Source organism: Megascapheus bottae, chromosome 2 (assembly GCF_031878675.1).
Source record: "Megascapheus bottae isolate mThoBot1 chromosome 2, mThoBot2.hap1, whole genome shotgun sequence".
Taxonomy (NCBI): domain Eukaryota; kingdom Metazoa; phylum Chordata; class Mammalia; order Rodentia; family Geomyidae; genus Megascapheus; species Megascapheus bottae.
Window position 1 is genome coordinate 81,483,191 of NC_143510.1, and position 26,526 is coordinate 81,509,716.

General features: G+C 37.7%; 1 protein-coding gene across 4 annotated transcripts in view; it reads left to right on the forward strand.

Annotated features, from left to right (window-relative positions):
- The first annotated feature begins 468 nt into the window (after positions 1 to 468).
- Positions 469 to 26,526, forward strand: part of Scyl2 (SCY1 like pseudokinase 2) — a 41,975-nt gene continuing 15,917 nt past the window's right edge. For 2 of the 4 annotated variants that reach the window (XM_090328480.1, XM_090328483.1), the window contains exons 1-9: positions 469 to 721; positions 11,784 to 11,981; positions 16,105 to 16,262; positions 17,766 to 17,910; positions 20,689 to 20,838; positions 22,798 to 23,019; positions 23,362 to 23,478; positions 24,264 to 24,389; positions 25,455 to 25,631. In XM_090328480.1, coding sequence (XP_090184606.1) covers positions 11,805 to 11,981; positions 16,105 to 16,262; positions 17,766 to 17,910; positions 20,689 to 20,838; positions 22,798 to 23,019; positions 23,362 to 23,478; positions 24,264 to 24,389; positions 25,455 to 25,631 — 1,272 coding nt within the window. In that variant the 5' untranslated portion in view covers positions 469 to 721; positions 11,784 to 11,804. Of the gene's footprint in view, positions 722 to 808; positions 827 to 1,004; positions 1,095 to 11,783; positions 11,982 to 16,104; positions 16,263 to 17,765; positions 17,911 to 20,688; positions 20,839 to 22,797; positions 23,020 to 23,361; positions 23,479 to 24,263; positions 24,390 to 25,454; positions 25,632 to 26,526 lie in introns of those variants that run through there. The other 2 variants (XM_090328482.1, XM_090328481.1) reach the window with 2 other exon arrangements.

A 26,526-nucleotide genomic window follows, 5' to 3' on the forward strand; every position in this document is an offset into this window, starting at 1 on the left:
GAACTCTCCCGGTGATAAGTATGCATATTAAAATTTGAGAAGCATAGCTTCCCTGGCCCCTCCAGGGGAAACTTATGAAAGTATCCGGGAAAAGGACAAGCTCGGGGCTCCGCAGGCCTGGATCTGGAACAGGCCCAGTGGCCTGAGAATGGGGCGGGTTTTTTAAGAGCCCGGATGAACGAAGTCCAGTCACCTGTTGCTCTACCTTTAGTGTACATTTGGTTAGGATTTATAGGGATATACCTTCCTTTTCATGCATAAGACATCTCTGAGAGTTCATAAAACTCGATCTGCTCCTCTTTGGGTCCGGTAGCTCTTTCTGGTCGCAGAAAGGGAACCGCTGAGTCAAAAGTAACCCTGTTATCTGAAGTTTTGGCTCCTCCCACGGCTCCGTAGCCACGCCCCTTGGAGACAGCTTCTTGGAGGCGGGGGGAAAACGATGCCCCGCCCCTTCCGAGACGGCAGGAAGTGACGTCATGCCAGGGCAGGCAGGTCTTTCGCTCTTCCCCCTCCGGTATTCTTCTTCCCCACTCCCTTCCCTCCCTTGCCCGGTTCCTCCTCCCGTCCCAGCTGGGGCGGCTACGCGGGCGGCCGTGGCCATGGAGTAAGCGGACTGTCGCGGCCAAGTGCCCGGAGGGCTGAGTAAGCGCAGCCTGGTGGCATCTAGGGGGCGGGGGAGAAGGCGCCTCAGCACCGCCCCTCCTGGGACCAGCGCCGGGAGGTGAGTGGCGGACCGCGGACTCCCGCGACCTCCCGCGGTGGCGTCGCCGTCGTTGGGCTCCCGTTGGGCGGTGAAGGGTGAAAGGAGGAGGATCCGCGCGCGGGGGTAGGCCTGGCCGGACCACCGAGGCTGGCGACTGTTGCCTAGTGACCGGGTTCTGGACTGGGAGGGACGGTGGGCGTCGGTGAGACGCTGGGCCGGAGGAGCTGCGAGCTCCCATAGAGCTGGAGGCCCGAGTCCCCTGAAGAGGCCTTGGGGAGAAGCCCGGGTCGTCTGTGAAGGGAGAGTGCCCCGCGTCGCCCGGGAGCTCGGGTTTCTGCGGTGGGGGAATCTTGATATTCTTTTGGGAAATTGGACACTGCTCCAGGACTGGGTGAGGCAGCCCCTGTCGGTTCTGAGGTCTGGCTCTGGTGACTGGAGTCACGGACCAGGGCCCTGCCCTCCCGTCGTCCTTCTCCGACTGTAGCTATAGTTCTCCACTGGAAGGTTATTGTGTGTGTGAGGTGGGTGGGGCAGGTGTTTTGTTAAGACTGAAATCTCCCTCAGTGTACTCCTTGGTTTTCTAAACAACCGAAAAAGGATGAAGCTTAGACCGATAAAGCTTGCACACACTGTGATCATACATACCCGTGATCAGTAATTAAGGACACCAGTGTTATCAAATCTACCTAACAGGTTTAATGGGCCATACTGAAGTGGCTTTAAAGTACTGTGCCATAAGGGACTCAGTTGTAAGTTGTCAACTAGATTTTTTTTTTTTTTTTTTTTTTGCCAGTCCTAGCGCTTGACATCAGGGTCAGGGCCTGAGCACTGTCTTTGGGCATTCCTCAAGGCTAGCCCTCTACCTCGTGAGTCACATCACCACTTCTGGCTTTTTCTGTGTATGTGGTACCGCATGCTAGGCATGCACTCTACCACTAGATCACACTCTCAGCGCCATCAACTAGATTTTCTTTTGGATATATATCAGATCCAGGAATTTTTTTTTTTTTTGTAATTAGTAAAAGGGTTACATGATATTTGCCAGATAGAAGGTGCATTAAGATCCAGGAATTTTCTAAATAATATGTCTCAGATGTGAAAAGTTAATAGACAAAAATGCTCAAAACTAGCTTATAAAAAACTTGATACTGAAAGGTGCTTGAAGAATTCCTTCCGGATTTTATGTTTCCTTTCCCTTCCTTCCCCACTCAATCCCCCCCCCCCAAAAAAAAAAGCTGCTTGAGGAAGAGGGGCTTGTGTAAAGGAACAAACCAAGTGGGGGCCCTCATTCTTTTCAGGCCTCCTTTGCACAAATGCAGAAACGTACTTTTTTTGTCTAGAAGATACATAACAACAAAACAAAGATATATTGTAGTTCTATATAATGGAACATTGCTTTACACACTTTACAGTTCGAAATAATTCACAGTTACTTGAAAATCCATGTTCTGTATATCCTATTGTATTTCCATTGATTTCTGTAGGAATTGAGATTTGACAGTTCTCATGTCACATAGTCTCTTATAGCTCTTTGATTTACTACCTTGATTAAAACAGTCTACTCTTCATCTTTAACACTAGTCTAGTTCCAGCCATCATCTCTTAGCTGGACTGTTTTATTAGCTCCCTGATTATGGTCTACTTGCATCTACTGTGGTCCTCTCAGTAGTTTTCCACACTAGATGGAGTGATTTTTTTTTTCATAATATGGATCTAATCACATTTTCTCAATGTTTAAAATCCTTCAGTGGCATCTCATTGGTTTTAGGATAAACTGAAATCCTTAATATGCCCTATAAGGCCCTGTCTTGTGGTTTTCTGTTTGCCCTTTCAACTCAAGAATCCTTTCTGGACTATCTCTCTTCCTTGTATCTGGTCTATCTTTCTGGTCTTCAGGTGAATGGCTTTTGGTTATACTTCCAGGAAGCATCTACAAGACCCTGGAAATGCTCTTCCTTTTCTCCTCATTCAGTTAATGTTGATCATACAATTCACTTCACGGAAGATTTTTCCTGACCTAGATAGATTTTCCTGCTTCAAGATACTATTGCAGGGTTGCCATATTTATTATACTTAAATTTAGAAGATGTCTTCATGTCTGGATACCATGTAAGTACCTTAATAAATGTTTGTGACATGGACGTGCTAACAATTGTATTATGCATGCTCCATACATTTTCACCTTTAATCATCACAGCAGTCACCTGAGATGTGGATGACTTTCCACCTTAGAGATTAGAAATTGTGTAAGGCAGGCTATGGTGGTAACAGCTCTAAATAAGTGTTAGAATTGTCATTTGAACTCAGGTTTCTGTGGCACCCAAGATTATATACTTCCCATGCATTGCTGCACATCAGACTCACCTGGAGAACTTACTCCAGCTACAAATGCCTTAAGTGTACCTTTATAGATTGATTCCAAATGTTTGAGATATTCATGGAAATCTATATGATTTAACAAGCTACTTAGATTATTTAAATAGCTACAAGAACTGAAAAGCATTTGTCCTAGATAAATGTCTGATTAGTTTATTTGCACACATTGTAGTTATATAGTGTTTCAGATTTCATAACTCAAGAACTACAGACTTACTGAAATAACCTTAATGAACATTTAGCATAATTTGCTCTTCTCTCCACCTGAAGGGGCTGAAAAGCAAGAATCTACCACTCCACTTCTATTGGTTTTTCTTTAAAAAAAAAACGCAGTTATTTCAACATTTCAATTAACTTCTTACAGAAAGTAAAGCTTACTAATTACATAGACTGCAGATGCCTTTAAAAAAGTTTGGATAGATTGGGTGCAGTGGCTTACACCTGCAATCCTATCTACTCAGGAGGCTGAGCTATAAGGACTAAGGTTCATAGCCAGCCCGAGCACTAAAGTCTGCAAGACTCTTATGTCCAATTAACCACCAGAAAACTGGAAGTGGTACTGTGGCTCAAGGTATAGCCTTGAGCTTAAGAGTTCAGGGACAATTCCCAGCCCAGAGTTCAAGCCCTGCAAAAAAAAAACCGACCCCCCCCCAAAAAACCCCCAAAACTTGGGTGCATGGTGTGACGGGGTGAGGGGTGGCATAAATGAAGCATGGCCTGAAGTTCAATCCCCAGAATAACAACAAATTCTCCCCCCGCCACACACAGATAAGAACTTTGGATAGAACGTTCAAGTTTTTAACACTGGAGTGTGGGTACAACATTTTTGTCCCAAATTTATTTATTTATTTATTTTTGTTGGTTGTGGGACTTGAACTCTGGGCCTGAGCGATGTCAGCAAGCTCTTCAGCTCCTACCCTTTGAGCCACAGCGCCACTTCCAGTTTTCTAGTGTTTAATTGGAGATGAGTCTCACAATCTTTAGTGCCCAGGCTGACTTTGAACCACTATCCTCAGATCTCAGCCTTCTGAGTAGGTAGGATTACATGTGTGAGCCACCATGCCCAGCTCAAATTTTTTTTTATATTTTATTTTTGCCAGTTGTAGAACTTAAACTCAGGCTCATACATTGGCCTTGAGCTTTTTTGCTCTAGGCTAGGGTTCTACCACTTTGAGCTACAGTTCTACCTCTGGTTTTCTGGTGGTTAATTGGAGATAAGAGCCTCACAGACTTCCCTGCTTGGGTTGGCTTTGAACTGTGATCTCAGTGGTCTAGATCTCAGCCTTCTGAACAGCTATAGCCACCAGCGCCCCAAATTTTGAGATGCATTCTACTAAAAGTATATATGTAAAATATTTTTTACTTAGAATTACAGAATTTTACTTTATGAATACTTCAATGATTGTCTCAGTGGTGTTATCGGTCAGACATTTAGTGAAAGAAATATCAGACCCTTATTCCTTTTTAAAGAATGAAACAAACTAGAGTTTATTCTGTATTTTGATATTTTCAGTAGTCTATATATTTTTTGCTTATTGACAGGCTGAAAATCATCAGATACAATTTTATTGTTAGGTGTAACCAAAGTTGTATTATTTATACTGCATTATTTTCAACAAAGATGCAATTTTTGTGCTCTACCACTTGAGCCAAGCATAACTTCAGGCTTTTTCTGAGTATGTGGGATTAAGGAATCAAACCCAGGGCTTCATGCATGGTAGGCATACACTCTACCACCAGGCCACACTCTTGGCCCAATGCTAATTCTTCTTTTAAGTATTCTTAGAGAAGGAGAATTCTTTGCAGTTGTGTTATTTGGAAATTCAAGATTTTTTTTTAGCTCAAATTAATTTTGCCTATTATATTTCTCCTGTATCTAGAATTCATAAGCAGGCAGAACTGAAAGAATTGCCAGTTTCTTTTAGCTACCTGCCAACAACATCTTGCACTGTAATACTCTACCCGCTTTCTGCAATGTGCATATAAATTCTAGTGTTACAGATTTACCTACTGACACTACTATAAAGCTCCATATAATTGTTATTTGGACAGTTCAGATTCTGCTTATCGAAAATTTATTTCCACAAAGCAGTACATAGTCTGCCTTTATGTAAAGTGTTTTATGTCCACTCTGGCTTTGAAATTGGAAAAATAAGAGAAATAGGTTACTCACTGTTTCTCTTTCATTTGGTCACAAAGTTTTTTAGTTCTAATTCATACTCATTTCTTTCCTTTTTTTTTTGGTTTCATATTTTTTTTATTTTCCTTCACTGATACTTCTCTAATTTAGCTTTTAAAAAATTTGTTATAGGGACTAGGAAGGTGGCCTTAGTGGTAGAATGCTTGCCTGTCATTCATGAGGCTGCCCTGGGTTCAATTCCTCCATACCACATAAACATAAAAAAAATTAATAAAATAAATGGAAAATAACTTAATTACAAAAGTTGTTACAAATATGAAGTATAACATAAAATTGCCTAAATAATAGGAAATATTACAACTATAATTGTGGTAGTATATTACTAAGCATTTTAAATAGTATAGTTTACTATATTTATATTTTGATATTTTATAGCTATAATTATAAATATGATTATGTAGTGATGCAATAAATATCCTGGCACCTCTGAAACATTCCCTTTACCCATCACTTCTTCTGTGTCTTCCATGTCTCTATTTCTAGGTGTCCTTTTATTTTCTTGTTTTTTTTACACTGTCACTAGTATATATTATCCCTACAGTATATATTACAGTTCTCTTGAGTATTGCTATATTCCCTCCTGCCATCCCTAGGACATCTTTCACTCTGCTCAGTGGAGTAATGTCATCTATTCAAGTCTTAAACCCTCTGAGGCTTCTCATATCTTGACTTCTTTAGTTTCTCTTGGCAATCTGGTATTTTTTGTTTTTGTTTTTGTTTTGTTTTGTTTTTGACAGTCGTGGGGCTTGAACTCAGAGCCTGAGCACTGTCCTTGGGTTTTTTTTCTCAAGGCTAGGGCTCTACCACTTGAGCCACAACATTACTTCTGGCATTTCTACATATATAGTACCGAGGAATTGAACCCAGGTCTTTGTACATGCTAGGCAAGCACTCTACCACTAGAGTGGCCCCTGTATTCTGGGTTTTATAGACTCCTTTGCCACATCTATTCTTTTCCTTTCCTTTTGTCTAAAATTGCTACTGTTTTACTTTTTTTGGGTGGGGGGAGGGAGGTTGGTCATGGGACTTGTGAACTCTGGGCTTGGGCACTGTCCCTAAATTCTTCAGCTCAAGAACTACCCCTGGAGCCACAGTGCCATTTCTGGTTTTGTAGTGGTTAATTGCAGATAAGAGTCTCAGGGACTTTAGTGCCTGGGCTGGCTTTGAACCATGATCCTCAGATCTCAGCCTCCTGTGTAGGTGAGAACCAGTGCGCAGGTTACTTTGTGTTTTTACTCTTATATTTGTCCCATTCTTTGGTTTACTCCTACTCTTTGTTTTCATGACATGATCTTTGCAGTGCAAGTAGCCTCTGACTCATCATCCTTCTGCCTCAGCCTTCTGGGGCATTTACAGGTGTGTACCATTATGCCTAACATCTATTCACTTTTTAAAGATGCTTTGAAAGCATCTCCAAATTACGTTCTTAGAGAACACTTTTCTGAGCTAGGTGCAGTGGTTCACACCTGTAATCCTAGCTACTCAGGAGGTTGAGATCTGAGGATCTCTTTTTAAAGCCAGCCTGGGCACTGAAGTCCATGAGACTCTTATTTCCATTTAACTACTAGAAAATGGGGAATGGTACTGTGGCTCAAGGGGAAGGGTGGTAGCCTTGAGCTGAAGAGCTCAGGGACAGTGCCCAGGCCCATAATCAAAGTCCAATGACCAATCTAAAACAAAACAAAACAAAACAAAACAATTTTCTGTCCCTCTTTTTTTTTTCTCTTCTAACACTTTGTGCATGTCTGTTCTTTAGTATTTCATCATTCTTCCTCTCTTAATGGTAGATTCCTTATAGCTTATTTTCCTTTTCTTCTCCCTAATTTCTTACACTATCAGGTACATAGTGTGTACTCAGAATTAAGTTACCAGATGAATTTCCATGTTTCTTCCCACCTTGTGTACACCAGTGTGAACTCTGTTTAGATATGGATTGGCATCTCCGATTTGCATATTGACTCTCAAAACTATACATTCTTTTTTTTTTTTTTTGGCCGGTGATGGGGCTTGAACTCAGGACTTTTTCCTCAAAGATAGAGCTCTATCACTTGAGCCACAGCACCACCTCTAGTTTTTTTTCTATGTATGTGGTACCGAGGAATCGAACCCGGGCCTTTGTGCATGCTTAGGCAAGCACTCTACCAGTAGGCTAACCTCCCAGCCTTAGCAAAACTATATATTCTTTAATTGATAAAGGTCTCTGTCATTTCTGCAACATACTGTGATTTTTTTTTCTCTTCATATCTTGGCAAATGGTAATATTCCTTTCTGTTATATTCCTTCCCCTTTCTTGCCTTCTTGCAAAACTTATTTTTCAACTCATATTAATATTTCTTTTTTTGTTTGTTAGTCATGGGGCTTGAACTGGGCCTGGGCATTGTCCCTGAGCTCTTCAGCTCAAGGCTACCGCCCAACCCGTGAGCCAATCCTCACTTCCCATTTTCTAGGAGTTAATTGTAGATAAGAATCCTTTTGTGCCCAGGCTGGCTTTGAACCTTGATCCTCAGATCTCAGTCTCCTGAGTAGCTAGGATTACAGGAGTGAGCCACTGTGCCCGGCTTCATGTTACTATTTCTGTAGCATGATACATTCATTTTTCTTAGTGATGGGACTCTTTCAGTCTGAGTGCTGCTGGACTTATTCCCTGAAGAACAAACATGTTTCCATTTACATCTGTAGTACTAACTTATAAGGAGGTACATGGCATATAGTATTTGTTTAGGTAGAGTTACAGGAATGGAGATGTGTTTTCTTTTTAGATTGTCTTTAAGTGATTATATGAAGAGATTTCAATTCAACATGAGTGTGAATTTATGACAATTCATCTTAATCAGTGTCACTCTTTCCATTGTTCATGGTACTCTCTTATCTCTTCCAGCTTCGCTCATCTCAAGTTACCTGGTTCCATTTTTACATATGTACATTGAAATAGGACAATATTTGCCCCATTTCCTCTCTCCATTCATCTGCCCCTCCATCTTCCTCCCCTGACAACGCATGTTCCAGCTTCCTGGTATGCATTTTTTTTTTTTTTGCCAGTCCTGGGCTTGAGCTCAGGGCCTGAGCACTGTCCTTGGACTTTCTCAAGGCTAGAGCTCTACCACTTGAGCCTCAGCACCACTTCTGGCTTTTTTCTATGTATGTGGTGCCGAGGAATCGAACCCGGGTCTTCATGCATGCTAGGCAAGCACTTTAACCACTAGGCCAAACTCCCGGCCCCCTGGTATGCATTTTGTTAAACTGAAAGTTAGTTGTTCAAAGTTGTTAAACCATTGTAAACCTCCCTGCTTACACCATACTTCAGTCAATTTATCTGTACATACACACATACATATATATACACACACACTCATGCATATATGATACTGTATATGTTTATAATTTATACCTAACTTCCACATCTGAAAGAAAACATGCATCACTTGTTTCTCTGAGTCTGACTTATTTATCATAATTTTTCCAAGTCCATACATTTCCCTGCAAGTGACACAATTCTTCCTGAAAGATATGTGCAATTCCATTCTCTGTATATGTATATATATGTGTGAGTGTATACATGTATATATAATTGTATATATGTGTGCATTTAAATGTATGTATACATGCCATATTTTCTTCTTTCACTTATCCATTGTAGGGCATCTGGGCAGTTCCATAACTTAGCTATGGTGACCATGGGCATGCAAGTACCTTTACTATTTCATGGTTTGTAATGTTTGTGATAAATGTCTTAAGAGTGACATTATTGCATCCTAGGGTAGTTCTTTGTTTAGTATTTTGAGGAACAGAGATAGGTTGTAATTAAGATTTGTTTTCTCTTTACCACTATATCAAAATCAACAGCAGATACCTATGGAGATCAATTTGCCATAGCAAATAAATGTTTTCACAATTCCAAGAACAATATTCTCTAGCTGCTTGCAAAGAATGCAGCATTCGGGGCCAGGAGTTTGGCCTATTGCTAGAGTGCTTGCTTAGCATGCACGAAAAACTGGGTTTGATTCCTCAGTACCACGTACATAGAAAAAGCCAGAAGTGGTGCTGTGGCTCAAGTGGTAGAGCTCTGCCCTTGAGAAAGCCCAGGACAGTGCTCAGACTTGAGTTCAAGCCCCAGGACTGGCAATAAATAAATAAAGTAAATGAATGAAAGAAAGAAAAGAAAACTTTTGTGCCTAGGCACAAAGTCCATGAGTCTCTTATCTTCAGTTACCTGCCAGAAAACTGGAAGTGGTGCTACGGCTCAAGTGGTAGAGCACTAGCCTTGAACTAAAGAGTTCAGGGACAGTGCTCAGGTCCAGACTTAAAAAAAAAAGAAAAAGAAGGCAGTTTGTGAATACAATATGTTTTGATCAATGTCATCCCTTTCAATTCTAAGTTTATCAGCTAAATCTAGCTTCCACACAGATGGGAAAACATTGTATCTTTCTCTCTCTGGGCCTGCCTGAACTTACATAAGATATTTTTTTCCAGGTCTTTCCATTTCTTTGCAAATGATACAGTCTCATTTTTCTAATGGATGACTAACCTTTCATTTTGTATATACACCACATTTTCTTGATCTGTTTGTCCACTAAGGGACATTGGGCTGATTCTTTGTCTTGACTGCAATAAATGTGGTTGTGCAGATGGCTTTATCCTGATTTGTAATCTTTTGGGTAAATGTCCAGGAATGGAATTGCTGGATCATAGGGCAGTTAGTTTTATGTCTGATTTTTTTTTTTAAGGATCTTTTACACTATTTCCAGAGTCGTTGAACAAGTTTACATTCCTTCCAGCAGTATATTAGGGTTCCCTTTTGGCCACATCCTTGACAGCATTATGTTACTGTTTGTTTTCTTAATAATGGCCATTTTAACACTGATGTGGAAATTCAGTGTGGTTTCGATTTTCATTTCCTTTATGACCAGAGATATTGAGCATTTATGTGTCTGCTGGATATTTTAACTTCTGAGAAAAACTCTCCTTAGCTTATTAGCCCATTTATTACTTGTATTGTTGGTTGCCAGCACTAGGGTATGGGCACTCTCTTTTAGCTTTTTCATTAAGGTTAATGATCTTCCAGTTGAGGCACAGGTCTGCTTCAAGTTTTTGCTGCTTAATTGGTTATAGGAGTTTCATGGACATTTCTGCCTGGTGGTCTAACTTCGAACCACAATCCTTAGATCTCAACCTCCTTCGTAGCTAGGATTACAAGTATGAGCCACCACCTCTAGCATTACTTTTTATACAAAGAACATGAATATCCACAAGGGTCCTGGAGCCAATCTCCTGAAGACTACTTTAGAATCACATATTTACCTGTTGCTTGTAAACCCAAGTTTTGTTTATGTTGCCATTTTTTTAAAAAATTTTTTTGAGTCCAATATAGCCCAAGCTGACCATGCACAAAAATACAAACTTGTATTTTTTGTTGTTGTATTTGTTTTTGCCAGTCCTGGGCTTGAACTCAGGGCCTGAGCACTTCCTTGGATTTTCGCAAGGCTACAGCTCTGCCATTGGAGCCTCAGCACCACTTCCAGCTTTTTTCTATGTATATGGTAGCAAGGAATCAAACCCAGGTCTTTGTGCATGCTAGGCAAGCATTCTACCACTAGGCAAAACTCCTGGTTCACAAGCTTGTATTTTGAACTTACTACATTATAGCTTTAAATGATTTTATACTATTTCAATATAGTTATTATAGGTAAATGTCACGGGTATTCTTGCTTTTGGCAGTGTTTTTCTCTTAGAAAACAAGTTGAAAATTTTATAACTCAATAGTTACTTTAATAGTAAAACCTTTTTTTTTTTTTGATTGGTCATGGGGCTTGAATTCTGGGCCTAGACACTGTCCCTGAGCTTGTCAGCTCAAGGCTACCACCCTACCCCTTGAGCCACAGCGCCACTTCTGGTTTTCTAGTGGTTAACTGGAAATAAGAGTCTCATGGACTTTAGTGCCTGGGCTGGCTTTGAACTGTGATCCTCAGATCCTGAGTAGCTAGGATTACAGGTGTGAGCCACTGCACCCAGTGAGTAAAACTTAAAAAAAAACTAAAATGCATATCCATTGCTTAGTGTAGCATTGGTTCTTAGACTGTATGTGGTTATTTTCAGTGTGAAGAGCATTTTACCACTTGAGCTCCACTTCTGGTATTTTTGGTGGTTTATCAGAGTCTTAAGGACTCTGCTTTGAACCATATTCCTTAAATCTTAGCATCTGAGTAGCTAGAGTTACAGGTGTGAGACACTGGTTCCCAGCCCTACTTTGAACCTTAATATTTATTCCCTCTCTTCTTTCATGTCACTGTCAAGTGTGAAGTATGTCTTTTCTTATGAGGGGTTACTAATGTGGCAAAGACAGTTTGGTAATTCAATTCTAAGATTAAATTTTCACTCAAGTGGGTTGAGCTCTCTGAAGACAAAACTAATATATAAGTAACATTGTTTTGGTCATTCTTCAGGGGTTAAATATGAGTGCTTAGATAAATAGAAAGTAATTAATTCTTCCATGTCCTCTTGTTTTAGGTAACTATAACTACTGCAGCCATGGAGTCCATGCTTAATAAATTGAAGAGTACTGTTACAAAAGTAACAGCTGACGTCACTAGTGCTGTTATGGGCAATCCTGTCACTAGAGAATTTGATGTTGGTCGACACATTGCGAGTGGTGGCAATGGCCTAGCTTGGAAGATTTTTAATGGCACAAAGAAGTCAACAAAACAGGTAAGTTATTCAGCCTAATTGGAAAATAAATCATGCATACTAATTACCTTTAAGTATGTGTTTCAGATGTTTTGGGGTTTTTTCTTTTCCCCCAGTCCTAGGGCTTGAACTCTGGGCATTGTCTTTGAGTTTTCTCAAGACCCGTGCTCTATCACCTGAGCCATAGCACCATTTTTAGCTTTTACTATGTATGTAGTACAGATGAATTGAGCCCAGAGCTTTGTGTATGCTAGGCAAGCACTTTACCATTAAGCCACACTCATGGCCGTGTTTGAATTTTTAAGTGAGTTGTTAAGTTTTTATTTCATCTGATGAAATCATACAGATGAGAACTTTTAAAAACCTGTATCTCTAGTTAAATATAACATTGTTATTGTGATTGTCATGATCTACTTTTGCTTTCTTGCTTGCATAAGAAATTAAATAAATGAATAAATAAATACTGGTTATGTATTCCTAACTGAAAACCTGAAATTTAAAAGATTTTTGACCCTTCATATTTCTGTTTATTAGCATTTTGAATTTCAGATTTTCATATTAGCAATACTTAATCTGACAGCAAGAAATTTTTTAAAAGTTGGAAATTATTTTATAATATATTTAAATTAATTGGTTAAATTAACTAGTTAAAACAAAAGGAAATATTTTATTTATTATTATTGTCAGGGTAATGTATAGAGGGGTTACAGTTACATTCTCCAGGTGCATTACTTCTCACATATTGATATCCCTTCTCATATTTTTGTCCTCATTTCCCTTCCCCTGCCCCCTCCAATCATCTTGTTTTCCCCCCTTTAAAGGGAAATATTTTTAAAAATGGATAATGTATTTTGAGCTATGTATGTATCTGTCATCTTTGACCTAAAATGACTAAGAGTCACTGAAAGAATTGCATGAATTTATCTTGTTTATGGACTATAGTTTTCCTCCCTAAGAGTGGTGAAATTGCAGGAGCTCCAGAGTCATTTCATGTGATCTTTTTTTTTAAGACATCTTGAAAAAATAAACACATTTAAATTAGATGCACTTAAAAAATATGTTCTAACAGAACACTTACTAAAATAAGATTTTGCACATGAATGGTGAGATACGAATATAAAGTTTTAGGTCACTTGTTTTTAGTTCAAATTAGTATTATGCAAAATTGTCTTGCATCTCTAATAATCAAAATTAACGTGTTTGTATAGATTGAGTTTCCCAAAATATTTCTGAAATTCTCTAAAGTCCAAACTTTAAGAAAAATATAATTTTATAGTTACTGTTAAGGTGTTGTACAGAGGAGGCTACTGTTTCATAAGTCAGTTGAGTATATTTCTTTTTGAATGATGTCATCCCTTCCTTCCCTCTCCTCTTAATTTCTCCTCCCCATCCCTGCTTATAGGTGGCATAGCTCATTTTTCTCCAAGTGTCTGTTGAGTACTATAACTGAATATGTTTACCTTTCCTCCATTTCTGCTCCCATGCTTATCCCTTTCAAAAGACAAAAACAACAATAAAACCTAAAAGCAAAAACAGATGACACTTCCACCACCAGTAACAACACAAAAATGCATGTTTCTATTTTCTGGAATTCGTTTGGGTAAAGTATTTTAAGTGTTGAGCCGAGGCTTTAGATTCCTCCCCTACGGGTATCTTCCTTTAGTCTCACTGTATATGAATGCCTAGAGACCTGTATATAAAATCCAAAAATTTTTTGAGTGTCAACTTAATGCTATAAATGTAAAATTCCACATCTGACCTGATATAGGTTGTAGTCAAAATACATGTGTGCCAGAATATTGTTTAAAATTACCTTAAGGTTGTGGCTGTGAGGTACATATGAAATACAAGTGTATTTCTTGTTTAAATTTGAGTATTGTTCCCAGGAGATCTCATGTATATGCACAGTTTCAGAATCTGAAAGAAAATCCAAAATGGGAACGTGTTATATAAGGAATGTATACTCTCTTTGTAAGTGTCAACTTCCATGATTTTTTCCTGAAGGCATGTACCATGTGGGTGCTCTAGCTTTTCCTTTGTTTTTCTGATGAGACAGAATGGAATATTTGTCCTGGTATTTGTGTTATGCCAAATTAGGCTTTGAATCTTCATGCAATACCACTTCTAGCTTTTTCTGTGTATGTGGTACCCAGGAAATGAACCTGGGTCTTTGTGCATGCTAGGTAAGCATTCTACCACTAGGCCCGCTTTATCTTTTTTTTTTTTTTTTGCCATTGCTGGGCTTGAGCTCAGAGCCTGAGCACTGTCCTTGGACTTTCTCAAGGCTAGAGCTCTACCACTTCAGCACCACTTCTGGCTTTTTTTTTTCTGTGTATGTGGTACTGAGGAATCGAACTCTTACCCCCCCTCTTCATCTTTTTTAAGATCTTAGATACATTATTTCTCTTCATAATGTCCTCACCTATGAAATGACGGGTAAATAACTGATTTAGTAAGATGGTATAACTGGATGAGAGCTTGTTTTTCTTGGGTAACTGAGAGAATGAACCAAAGATAGTGAAGAAAAAATGTGTCCTCTTAGCAGTTTAAAATAAGTTGTAAATGATTTAAAAAGAAGTGGTAGGGAGCAGCTTCCTGTGATAGCAACCATTAGGTTCTGCCTATGTTATGATGAGAACTAGGATGATAGTATAGATTATATTAGGTTTTTATAAATCAGGTTTTTGTATAAAATGATACCTGACACATGACCCCATTCAACCTATGTTTCAAAGGATTTTCTAGCATTTTCAGGATTTTTTAGTATTCAGGATTGTTATTATACATTTTGTTTGTTTAACCATTCTAAGTTATATTAAACTCTAGTTAAATAAGAGATTATTATGTATGGGAAAATGAAAAACACAACTTCATATACTGCTAATGTCACCACAGTTCTAAAATGGAGATTTTATTCTTTTCCTCTTTAGTTAATTAATAAATTAGTTATCCTTATTTATTTACTTTTTTTTTTGTGGGTCATGGGGCTTGAACTTGGCCTGGGCCCTGTACCTGAGCTCTTCAGCTCAAGTCTGCCACCCAACACTTGAGCCAAGCCCCACTTCCCATTTTCTAGAGGTTAATAGGAGATAAGAGTCTCAGGTCCTTTTGTGCCTGGGCTGTGAACCTTTATCCTTAGATCTCAGTCTCCTGAGTAGCTATGATTACAGGTGTGAGCCATCGTGCCCAGCTTATTTATTTACTTTGATATGGACTTTTGCTGGAGAATCACACCATCCTCCCTAAGCCCTGTGAGTACTGGGATTATAGGTACGTTCCACCATGTTGTCTTCCTACAGTCTCTTTAGATGAGGACTCTGGGACTCACCCATTAAAGTATTTCGATTTACTAATCATGAGAAAACAGACATTGATCAGAAAAGTTGCACAATGGTGCTAAAATTTTTTAAAGTATTTTTATTGTAATTGATAGAAGAGTTACATTATATTCGCCAGATAGAAGGTGCATAACTTCACCCCCACCTCAGCTTGTTTTCCCCCCTTCCCTATCCTATTTCAAATAAACAAAGATATATACAGTACATCAGATAACAAGGTAAGATACTGTAACAATATGAGATAACCAAGGGACAGCAAAAGAGATGAGAGCTAACATAGTACATTAAGGACAACAACTACTTTGTTATATGTCTTTTGTTTCTATATCCTGGAGGCCCTTTCATTTTAGCCTCATCCTAAATGGCCTTATGTATCTAGGTTTTGCCCTATTGTAAACCTCCACTAAGAGAGTCCAGGGTTTATACTAATTAGGACAATGAGGGAAACCATTGAGCCTATGTTCCTATGAGTCTGGCTTATTTCACGTAATATGATTTTTTTTCTAAGTCTTTCCATTTCCTTACAAATGGGGCGCTGTTGTTTTTTCTGATGGCAGCATAGAATTCCATTGTGTATAAATACCACATCTTGGTGCAATCATCAACTGAGGGGCATCTGAGTTGGTTCCATATATTTGCTATGGTAAATAGTGCTGCAATGAACATCATGCTAGTGGATTTGATGCTAAAAATTTTATTACATTAGTTTCTGTCCCATTGTGTACAGGTATATGTAATTTGAGTAGACAGTTGAATATTATCTTTGTGCTTTTATTATTAAATTAGTTCCACAATTCTTTTATTAGGAAGTGGCTGTTTTTGTCTTTGACAAAAAGCTGATTGATAAGTATCAAAAATTTGAGAAGGATCAAATCATTGATTCTTTAAAACGAGGAGTCCAACAGTTAACACGGCTTCGACACCCTCGACTTCTTACTGTTCAACATCCTTTGGAAGAATCCAGGTAAAGTTCAACAGAAATGTATATAGCAGATGTCCTGACTTAATATTTTAAAATATCTTTATATTTTTAAATATTATCAGTGAAAAATTCTTAGAAACTTTTGTATGGATTGGTAATTTCCCTAAAATATAATGTATTGTATTGTGCGTGTGTACTTTTTTTTTTGAAATATCAGTATCTTTTCACATTGGCCATGAGTCTATATGCTGATTTTATGCGCATCTATAGTAATCAGAAGGGAAGATGTCAGAGAATTGTGGAACATAGTCATTTCCTGCATTTGCTAGTATAGAAGTCCTTACTCATTTGCTAGTATTCCTTGTCTTTTTCAGTGAGTTATTATTGGAGAACACAGTGAGTCAGTGCTTTTCTAGACATTCAGTCTCCTATGAAGGTGGACCTGCATTCACCCTCTATTTTTCTGAAGGAAGAGTTTAGGAACTGTTGATGAAAATCACTAGGCAATGAAATCATGATCTCAAGCCTTCAATTGTTTAATATTGTTTTAAACAGCTAGCCTTATAAACCTTTTCTACATTTATAACCAGTTACTGTATTATTCCCTTCTCTGAATTTTAACAACAGAGGAACAGGAAGTATAGGATACAGCTGGAAAGATTCTAAGCTTCCCATCTTATTCAGCCAGGACAGTTTTGCTTTTATCTGTTTTACATGTTTGTTTTCTGAATGTCAATATCTAACATTTTTGAATTTGTAAATCTATTGTATACCATAAGGCAAGATTTAAAGCTGGGCACAGTGGCTCACGCCTATAATCCTAGCTACTCAGGAGGCTGAGATCTGAGGATCATGGTTCAAAAAACCGGCCCAGGCAGGAAAGTCCATGGGACTTTTTGTCTCCAATTAACCAGAAAAAAAGCCAGAAGTAGAGTTATGGCTCAAGTGTTAGAACACTAGGCTTGAGCAAAAAGGTGTGCGTGCATGTGTGCGCGCGCACAAACACAGACAGAAATATTTAAAATACTTTGACACTTCAAAATCATGTCTAAAATCAAAGCAAAGCTGCTTTGACTGAAGTAAGAATAGGGGTTGGATAACGAATAGATAACCTGACTTTCCCTCTTCTTCACTCCCCTTGCTTCTGAAGCTTCTATAGAAAGCCTGCAGGCTTCTTTGAGCATATTTTGAAAATTAGAAATGAGGATATCATAGGTATAACGTAGCAATATTTTAAGTCAGTTCATTGGTTTCCTTTTAAAAGTCATTTGAAGAAGTACAGTTGAAATAGTATGTTTCATCATTCTTTTAAATCAAAAGAAATCACTATTATAATACTTAGATTAAAATATTGAGTGTTTTATCCACTATGGTTTACAAATCCTCTTGACTTTGTTGATTGAAGTGTATTACATTTATGCTAAATTATACAAATCAAAACAAGCCTACCTTATTGATAACTTAATAAGATCTCTGATATTTCATGTATATTTGACTTTAATAATATATAAAAATGATAGTAATACATCTGTTTTTTCAAAACAGAGACTGCTTGGCATTTTGTACAGAACCAGTTTTTGCCAGTTTAGCCAATGTTCTTGGTAACTGGGAAAATCTACCTTCCTCTGTATCTCCAGACATTAAGGACTATAAACTATATGATGTAGAAACTAAATATGGTTTGCTTCAGGTATGTATTTTTATTCAACATGTAAAAGGGTTTTAAAAAAATAGTTTTGCGGGCCAGGAGTTTGGCCTAGTGGTAGATTGCTTGCCTAGCATTCACGAAGACCTGGGTTCGATTCCTTGGCACCACATACATAGAAAAAAAAGCCGAAAATGGTGCAATGGCTCAAGTGGTAGAGCTCTAGCTTTGAGAAAGTCCAAGGACAGTGCTCAGGCCCTGAGCTTAAGCCCAGGACTGGCAAAAAATATATATGTATATTTCTGGTTATTTATTAGCTGTGTAAACTACTTTATATAAACCTTCGATTCTTTGTAGCAAATTGGCAGTCATTTCTATGGTCCAGATTTTTTCCTGAAGGTTATTAGTCTTAAATGGTATTATTTTTTTTTCATGTGTGTTGTAACCTCAGTGCTCTCTGCTTAATGCTGGTACTTGAGCCACACCTCTACTTCCAGCTTTTTGGAGATTAATTGGAGACAAGAGTCTCAGGGACTTTGCTGCCCTGTGGTTTGGTGTCAAACCATGATCTTCAGATCATGTTTTTTTTTTTTTCTTTCTATGCTAGTACTGGGCCTTGAACTCTGAGCTTCATGCTTTCACTCAGCTTTCTTGCTCAAATGTCACTTGAGTCACATTTCTAGTCCATTACTTTTCTGGCTAATTAGAGAAAAGTCTCTGACATTTCTGCTCAGGGTCTTGTTTTTGTTTTGTTTTTTCCTTTGCTGGCCATGAATTACAATTCTCCCTGTCCCTCCCTCCTAAAGAGCTAGAATTGCAAGGTATATACTGCTTCCCCCCAGGCACCTAGCAGGAACTTTTAAAAATAACTCATTGTATTTGTTCATGAAACAAATAAATATATATTGGACTATATCTGTTTGGCACAATTCTGGCTACTGTATGTAAAGAACAAAACAAATTCCACCTTTTGCAAAAATTTGCATGTGAGACTATAGACAATGAAATTTTGATAAATGCTATAAAAAATTTTAAAAGGAATGGTTTGAATGAGGGAGAGAGAAAACTTGCACTTTTAAATGAGGCATCTCATCGAAAAGGTAACAATGTTAGAAAAGACTTGGAAAAGTCAAAGCAAGTTATATGGATACCCAGAGGAAGAATTGGTATAAAATACTTTGGATTTTACTCTGGGAAGAAAAATTTGGAGGGTAAGAAAGTGATGATGATCTGAGTTACATTTTTTTTTTTTTTTTGCCAGTCTTGGGCTTGAGCTCAGGGCCTGAGCACTGTCCTTGGACTTTCTCAAGGCTAGAGCTCTACCACCTAAGCCTCAGCACCACTTCCGGCTTTTTTTCTATGTATGTGGTACTGAGGAATCAAACCTTGGTCTTCGTGCATGCTAGGCAAGCAATCTACCACTGGGACAAACTCCCAGCACCCCCCTGAGTTACATTTTAACAGATCACATTAACTTCTGTGGTGAGAATTAAGTTGTATAATAGGACAAGAGCAGAAACACTCTGCATTCCTGGTCCAGAACAGGGAGGTGGCAAGACTGGAGCATTCTGTGTATTTGGACTGGGTAGCTGGCAGAATTTTCTAGTTAAGAAAATAGAGAAGCACAATATAACTCAAAAGGTTTTTGTCCTAGTCATATAGAAAAATGAGGTTCTCTACAGGAAGAGAAAATTGAATTCTGGGGAGAAACTTAAGCTTTGAATTCCTCAGAAGTTAAGATATGACATCTGATGGAGATAAGGCAAGAAAATAGATAATTATGTCTGGACATAATTAGAATGAAGTTGTTGGAAATAGTCAGCACATAGGTGATAGTTAAAACTGTGAGAACTCAGAATGTTGGAGGAGATGGCAAATCATTATGCTCCAAACATGGAATTTAGACCTGGAGGGAAACTAGCAAAACAGGAGTTTGAGGAAAAGCAGGAATAGTAGTGTTCCTGAAGTCAGGATTACTAGCTTGCCAAAACCTACTTCTCCCTGCAAACAAACAAACAAACAAAATCCAGCCTTTTCTTCTGGGTAGCAAATTTGATGATAATCTCCAGTACAAATATAAAAATGACCAATTATCAATCCAATGTGAGAATAAGTAAATATCAACTGAATATATGAATACTAAGCATGATATTCAGAAAAGTGAGTTTCAATATGAAGTAGATAAAAATTTTAATATTCAGACTCTGTATCTAAAGAATCAATTCATTAATGAATCAAAATTTGTTCCTTAATGTTTCAGAGTCTGGAAATGAATAAATCTTGGCAACTAAAATTACTTCTCTCTCCTGCTTATGTGCCTATAAAAAGGAACTTAGTATAGTTGTCCCTTGCTATATCATGGTTTACTTATTATGGCTTCACTGTAGCCCGGGTTTTTAAAAGAATATGTGAATAGTTATTCCTCATCTATGTCAGGAGCTACATTCCAGAGACTATGAGGTGGGTGAAAATTGCAAAGTAGCAATGACTAAACTGCGATATGGTGGGAGATGACTATTTACTGCTGCTACTTTGTGTGTTTTCACCTATCACAGGGGTCTCTGGATGGAGCGGCACTCCCACGATTGTGAAGGGTCGTGGTCTTTTGTTTTGCCCAGCAGGATTTTTCCCACTAATACCTAGATTGTCCTGCAAATGGAAATATTGACACTTTTGCTTTTCTGATGAAATTTGATTGCTACTTGATATGTAAGATTCTTTATGGGTAGAGCCAGCAATAATTAAGATTTTAATGAGACATTTTGATGTTGTAATTGAAGGACTTTTACTCAATTAAAAAAATGCCTATTTTCCTATTTAAAGGTTTCTGAAGGATTGTCCTTTTTGCATAGCAGTGTCAAAATGGTTCATGGAAATATTACTCCTGAAAATATAATTTTGAATAAAAGTGGAGCCTGGAAAATAATGGGTTTTGATTTTTCTGTGTCATCGACCAATCCTTCTGAACAAGAGGTAATTGTAGAAATTAGTGATTGCATCTGGAATGAGTAAAAAATTCAGTGTAACCCAGATAAATGTGTGTATAGGCTTGGTAGTACACTGGTATGTTTAAGTTTATAGTTATAGCAGATGGTTCATACCTGGAATCCTAGTTACTCAGGGTACTGAGATCTGAGAATCACAGTTCAAAGCCAGTATAGACAGAAAGTTCTGTCTCCAAGAATTACATTTTGAAGACCATTATTTGTCATATTTTTCAAAATAAATATGAGGCTATATAGAGGGAAAGTTTCTTGTTACATTTTTTTTGTTGTTGTTGTTATTGTTTTTGCCAGTCCTGGGCTTGAGCTCAGGGCCTGAGCATTGTCCTTGGACTTTCTCAAGGCTAGAGCTCTACCACTTGAGCCTCGTCACCATTCCGGCTTTTTTGTATGTAGGTGGTACTGAGGAATCGAACCTGGGCCTTTGTGCATGCTAGGCAAGCACTCTACCACTAGGCCAAACTCCCGGCCCCTTGTTACATTATTTTTATTTATTTATTTTTTGGGCTTGAGCTTAGGGCCTGAGCACTGTCCTTGGACTTTTTCAAGGCTAGAGTTCTACCATTTGAACCTTAGCACCAGTTCCGGCTTTTTTTCTATGTATGTGGTACCAAGGAATCGAACTTAGGTCTTCGTGCATGCTAAGCAAGCACTCTACCACTAGGCCAAACTCCTGGCCCCTTGTTATGTTGTTTTAATAAACAAGTTTACTAAAGGAATTAGAGAAACTAAAGTACATTCGTAGTTTTTTTAACTATAACTTCCCTTGGGATATGTTGTTAGCAAACTATTATTTTCCTTTGTAGTGATTTTCCTTGTGGGAATTTGAATACAGCTATCCATTTAAACAGCCATAATTGAGGCCAAGAACGTGGCCTAGTGGTAGAGTGCTTGCCTAGCATGCACAAAGCCCTGGGTTTGATTCCTCAGTACCACATACACAAAAAAAGCCAGAATGGTAGAGCACTAGCCTTGAGAAAGCCCAAGGACAGTGCCTAGTCCCTGAGTTCAAGCCCCAGAACTGGCGAGAAAACAACACAAAAAAACCCATGTGTAAGTAAGGAATTTAGAAATAATTGGTATTGACTATATACTATGGTCTCAGCACTGTACTGTTTGACTAACATACTTTTATTCTTGCTTTAGTCTTATGAATCTATTAACTAAGTCATACAGCTAATTAAGTGAACGTATAGGGTTTCAAACAACAGTCTATCCTAGCCTTGTAAAACATGAAGTCTGTGGATGACATGAGGTAAATATTGTAATCATGTATCTTCTAGAAGAGACTTAAGTAGTTTCTGAGGTAAATGAGTTGCAGAAACCCAGTGCTGGTGGCTCTCACTTGTAATCCTAGTTACTTAGGAGGCTGAGATCTGAGGAGCCTGGGCACCAAAGGCTGTAAGTCTCTTATCTCCAGTTAACCACCAGAATACTGGAAGTGGTATTGTGGCTTAAGTGGTAGAATGCTAGCTTTGAGCTGAAGAGCCAAGGCCCAGAGTTCAATCCCCATAACCGCAAAAAAAAAAAAAAAAAAAAAAAAAAGAGGTGTACAGTTTCCAAATTTGGGGAAATTTTAAAATTGAAGATGATAGTGACCTTTTTACTTGGTTGCATGAAGTTAACAGGAATTTAAAAGTAAATTGCTACAACTTTGATAATAGTTTTCTTTCTTTAGAAATACTTGACCTGGGCTGGGAGTTTGGCCTAGTGGTTAAAGTGCTTGCCTAGCATGCAGGAAGACCCAGGTTTGATTCCTTGGTACCACATATATAGAAAAAGCCGGAAGTGGTGCTGAGGCTCAAGTGGTAGAGTTCTAGCCTTGAGAGAGTCCAAGGACAGTGCTCACGCTCTGAGCTCAAGCCCAGGACTGGCAAAAAAAAAAAAAGAAATACTTGACCTGTGTTATCTCTTTTCTTTCTCATTGCAGCCCAAGTTTCCTTGTAAAGAGTGGGACCCAAATTTACCATCACTGTGTCTTCCAAATCCTGAATATTTGGCTCCTGAATACATACTTTCTGTGAGCTGTGAAACTGCCAGTGATATGTATTCCTTAGGAACTGTTATATATGCTGTATTTAATAAAGGGAAACCTATATTTGAAGTCAACAAGCAAGATATTTATAAGAGTTTCAGTAGGCAGTTGGATCAGGTATTTGCTTATCAATATTTTCTTGCATGCAAAACTTGCTAAGCACTATTTTTCTTCTATAATGTTTTCAGGAATTCTTGAGATAGGTGTCAAATTTCAGGTTTGCATAAAGTAATTTCTATAAATAATGAACATTAAAGATTTTAATCTTGACATATGCTAGAGTGAAAATTAAATTATTCTGTAAAAGAGTAGACATTAATTTTAATTATCCTGCAGCAATAGACCTAGTGTTTTGTTTAGTCTATAAATATGCTGAAATTTAAGTAGTTTCTTAGGTTATTGAAATGTGTATCTTTTAAAATAGTTAATACTTATATACTGTTATTGCTCTTTGAATAGTTGAGTCGTTTAGGATCTAGTTCACTCACAAATATACCTGAAGAAGTCCGTGAACATGTGAAACTGTTGCTAAATGTAACTCCAACTGTAAGACCTGATGCAGACCAAATGACAAAGGTAAGAAGTATGCTTAGATTCTCTGCATTATATGAATAGACCCAAAAAAAAAAGGATTTAAAAAGATGGTTTTTCTAAAGGAAGATGTAGTCCCACATGACATCTTTGTTCTTGAATATTGAATATAGAATTTTAAATTTTAAATAGCTAAATATACTCTAATAGTTGTAATTACATATGCAAATATTCTGAACTCCCTGAGAAGTCATAGCCTCATAATTCATCTAGATTTTGGAAATAATACTCTTTATACTCTCAAAATCTTGATAGAAGCTTTCTCCTGAAGGTTGTCTGCTTTACTTAGCAGCTAATAAGCCTGTAGTAACCCTTTCAACCCTTTTGTACATTGAGGACCATCTACTTTTGTTTCCCTTATGAGGAAGTAGTTTAGATAGCAGGAGTTGTCACGGACAGAGTCTTATCCTAATCCTAATCTATTTCTTAGAGCTTTACAAAGTGGCACATTAAATGATCCCCCCAAATGTCCAGTATCATAGTCCCCACAGAATATATTTTACTTAGTTTTTCAAAAGCCTTGAGTTTATTAGCAAATGCTATTGCCCAGCATTTGCTAACTGGTAACAGATTTGATAACAAATAACGGATTTTGAAGAACTTGAAAAATGCTTTTTTACTATGATTTTTAAAAAATATAACATTTAGTAAAATGGTTATAATTATGCTGAATGTTTCTGAATATTTCCTCACTTTATTAGGGTTGTTTCAGTTATATGAAGTACTTTTAACGTAATATGTTTCATAATAATTTATTTCCATGTTTTTAGATTCCTTTCTTTGATGATGTTGGTGCAGTAACACTTCAATATTTTGATACTTTATTCCAAAGAGATAATCTTCAAAAATCACAGTTTTTTAAAGGACTGCCAAAGGTTCTATCAAAATTGCCTAAGGTTTGTTCATCAATTTCTTACTGTATCAGATTTAAAAGAACTTACTATAAAATTATTTCCAGAAGTAATAAAACTTTTACCTTTAGTACCTACGTGTTTATAAAATGTTGTGGACTATAGCTGAAAGTTCAGTTATGATACAGAAAATTATTTAAAAATTATAAGTGTGCTAACCCATGTCAAACCAGCAATTGCACATCAAATTGTCATTATGGAGATCACTGTCCAGTAGTGAGTTACAGATGTAGTTCTATGTTGATGCTAGCTGTTTAGTTCCTTTAACTCTCTCCTCTGACTTTCCAACCCATGAATGTAAAACAGTCTTAAAGGTACTGTTTATAAAATTAGTTCCTGGCTGCAGAAATGCTCCCCGTGTTTTAATCAATCACATAGCCAGTGGTCATTTGATAATTGTCTAATCTTAAGTGGTAAGATAATGAAGATAATAGTCTAAAGGCCATTATGGTAAATATAGGTAGGTTATTACGCATGAAGCAGCAATTAAAAATATAGGGCAGTGTTTGAGCTGTGTGACATTAATTCCTTCATAAAAAAGGAATTAAGAATAGAAGCATCACTGGGCACGGTGACTCATACCTGTAATCCTAGCTACACAGGAGGCTGAGATCTGAGGATCGTAATTTAAAGCCACCCTGGGCACTAAAGACTGTGAAACTCCAGTTAACCACTAGAAAAGCAGAAGTGGGGCTGTGGTTCAAGGGGTTGGGCGGTAGCCATGAGCTAAAGAGCTCAGGAACAGCATCCAGGCCCAGAATTCAAGCCCTATAATCAACAAACAACAACAACAAAAACAATGTAGAAGCATCAGTGAAGATTTAAGTGATAAAGGTTTTCTAAATAAAGGTGACCATATATCTTCTTTTACCCAGACATTCATAACATATGCCTTTGGTTTTAGCAGTAGCAACGTATTTTTACTAAAATGTATTTTAATTTCAGCCATAAATTATATGATCATTTTACCTGAAGAGATACGTTTTATACTTTAATGATATTAAAGATCTGAAATCAATAGATTTTATAAAAATCATTGTTGTTTTTCAGCGAGTCATTGTACAGAGAATTTTGCCTTGCTTGACTTCAGAATTTGTCAACCCAGACATGGTACCTTTTGTTTTGCCCAATGTTTTACTGATTGCTGAGGAATGTACCAAAGAAGAATATGTCAAATTAATTCTGCCTGAACTTGGTCCTGTATTTAAGCAGCAAGAGCCAATCCAGGTATGTTGTAGGTATTGTTGCCTTTGTGGGGGCCTGTCTCTGGGCTGGGTGCTGTCCCTGAGCTTTTCAGCTCAAGGCATACGCCTCAAGCCATAGTGCCACTTATGAGTTTCTAGTGGTTAATTGGAGATAAGAATCTGGCAATCTGGCAATCCTCAGTTCTTAGTCTCTTGAGTAGCTAGGATTACAGGCGTGAGCCACTGTCCCTGGCTTGTTGCATATTTATATGATAAGGGTATTGAGCACTGAAACAAAAGAAATAAATATATGAGTTGAAAAATTGTAAGTGTATGACCCTTTTTCATTAGCTATGTTATATATGTTTAAACTATAAAATTATAATTAAACTTTGTAGGTGAATGTATTTGATTTTCTATAAATTTTCATCTCAGGCAATAATTGTAAGAGAATTTTGTATGCATTATACTTTTCTCATTTGACTCTATTAATAGTTATAGGTTAAAGAAGTATCCATTTTTTCTTGTACTTTTAGGTATTTTTGTATTATTATTCCAGTCTTTAGCTTGCAAATGATTTGCTCCAACTGTTCCTCTTTATTTTCTTGGTAATAAATACTTTTACTAAAGGAAGAAAATGCTTAGAGTACCATTGAAATAATGTACATATGTAATGTGTATATATAAATGGAAAGAAAATGCCTGTTGTAATGTGTGCTTGCCAGATTCATGATCATCTCTGATTCAAGTTCAGCAGGAACACAGAGCTGGGTTTGAATCTCTTTACTTGAAATATGACTTAGGCTCATCATTAATTACCACCTTTCTAAAACAAAAGAGGTTATTGAACTGTAATTACATTTTCTGGCACATAGTAAATATTATTGTTCTGCCTCTGCATGGCAATTGCTTATTACTCTCTAATGTAATGGCTGTGA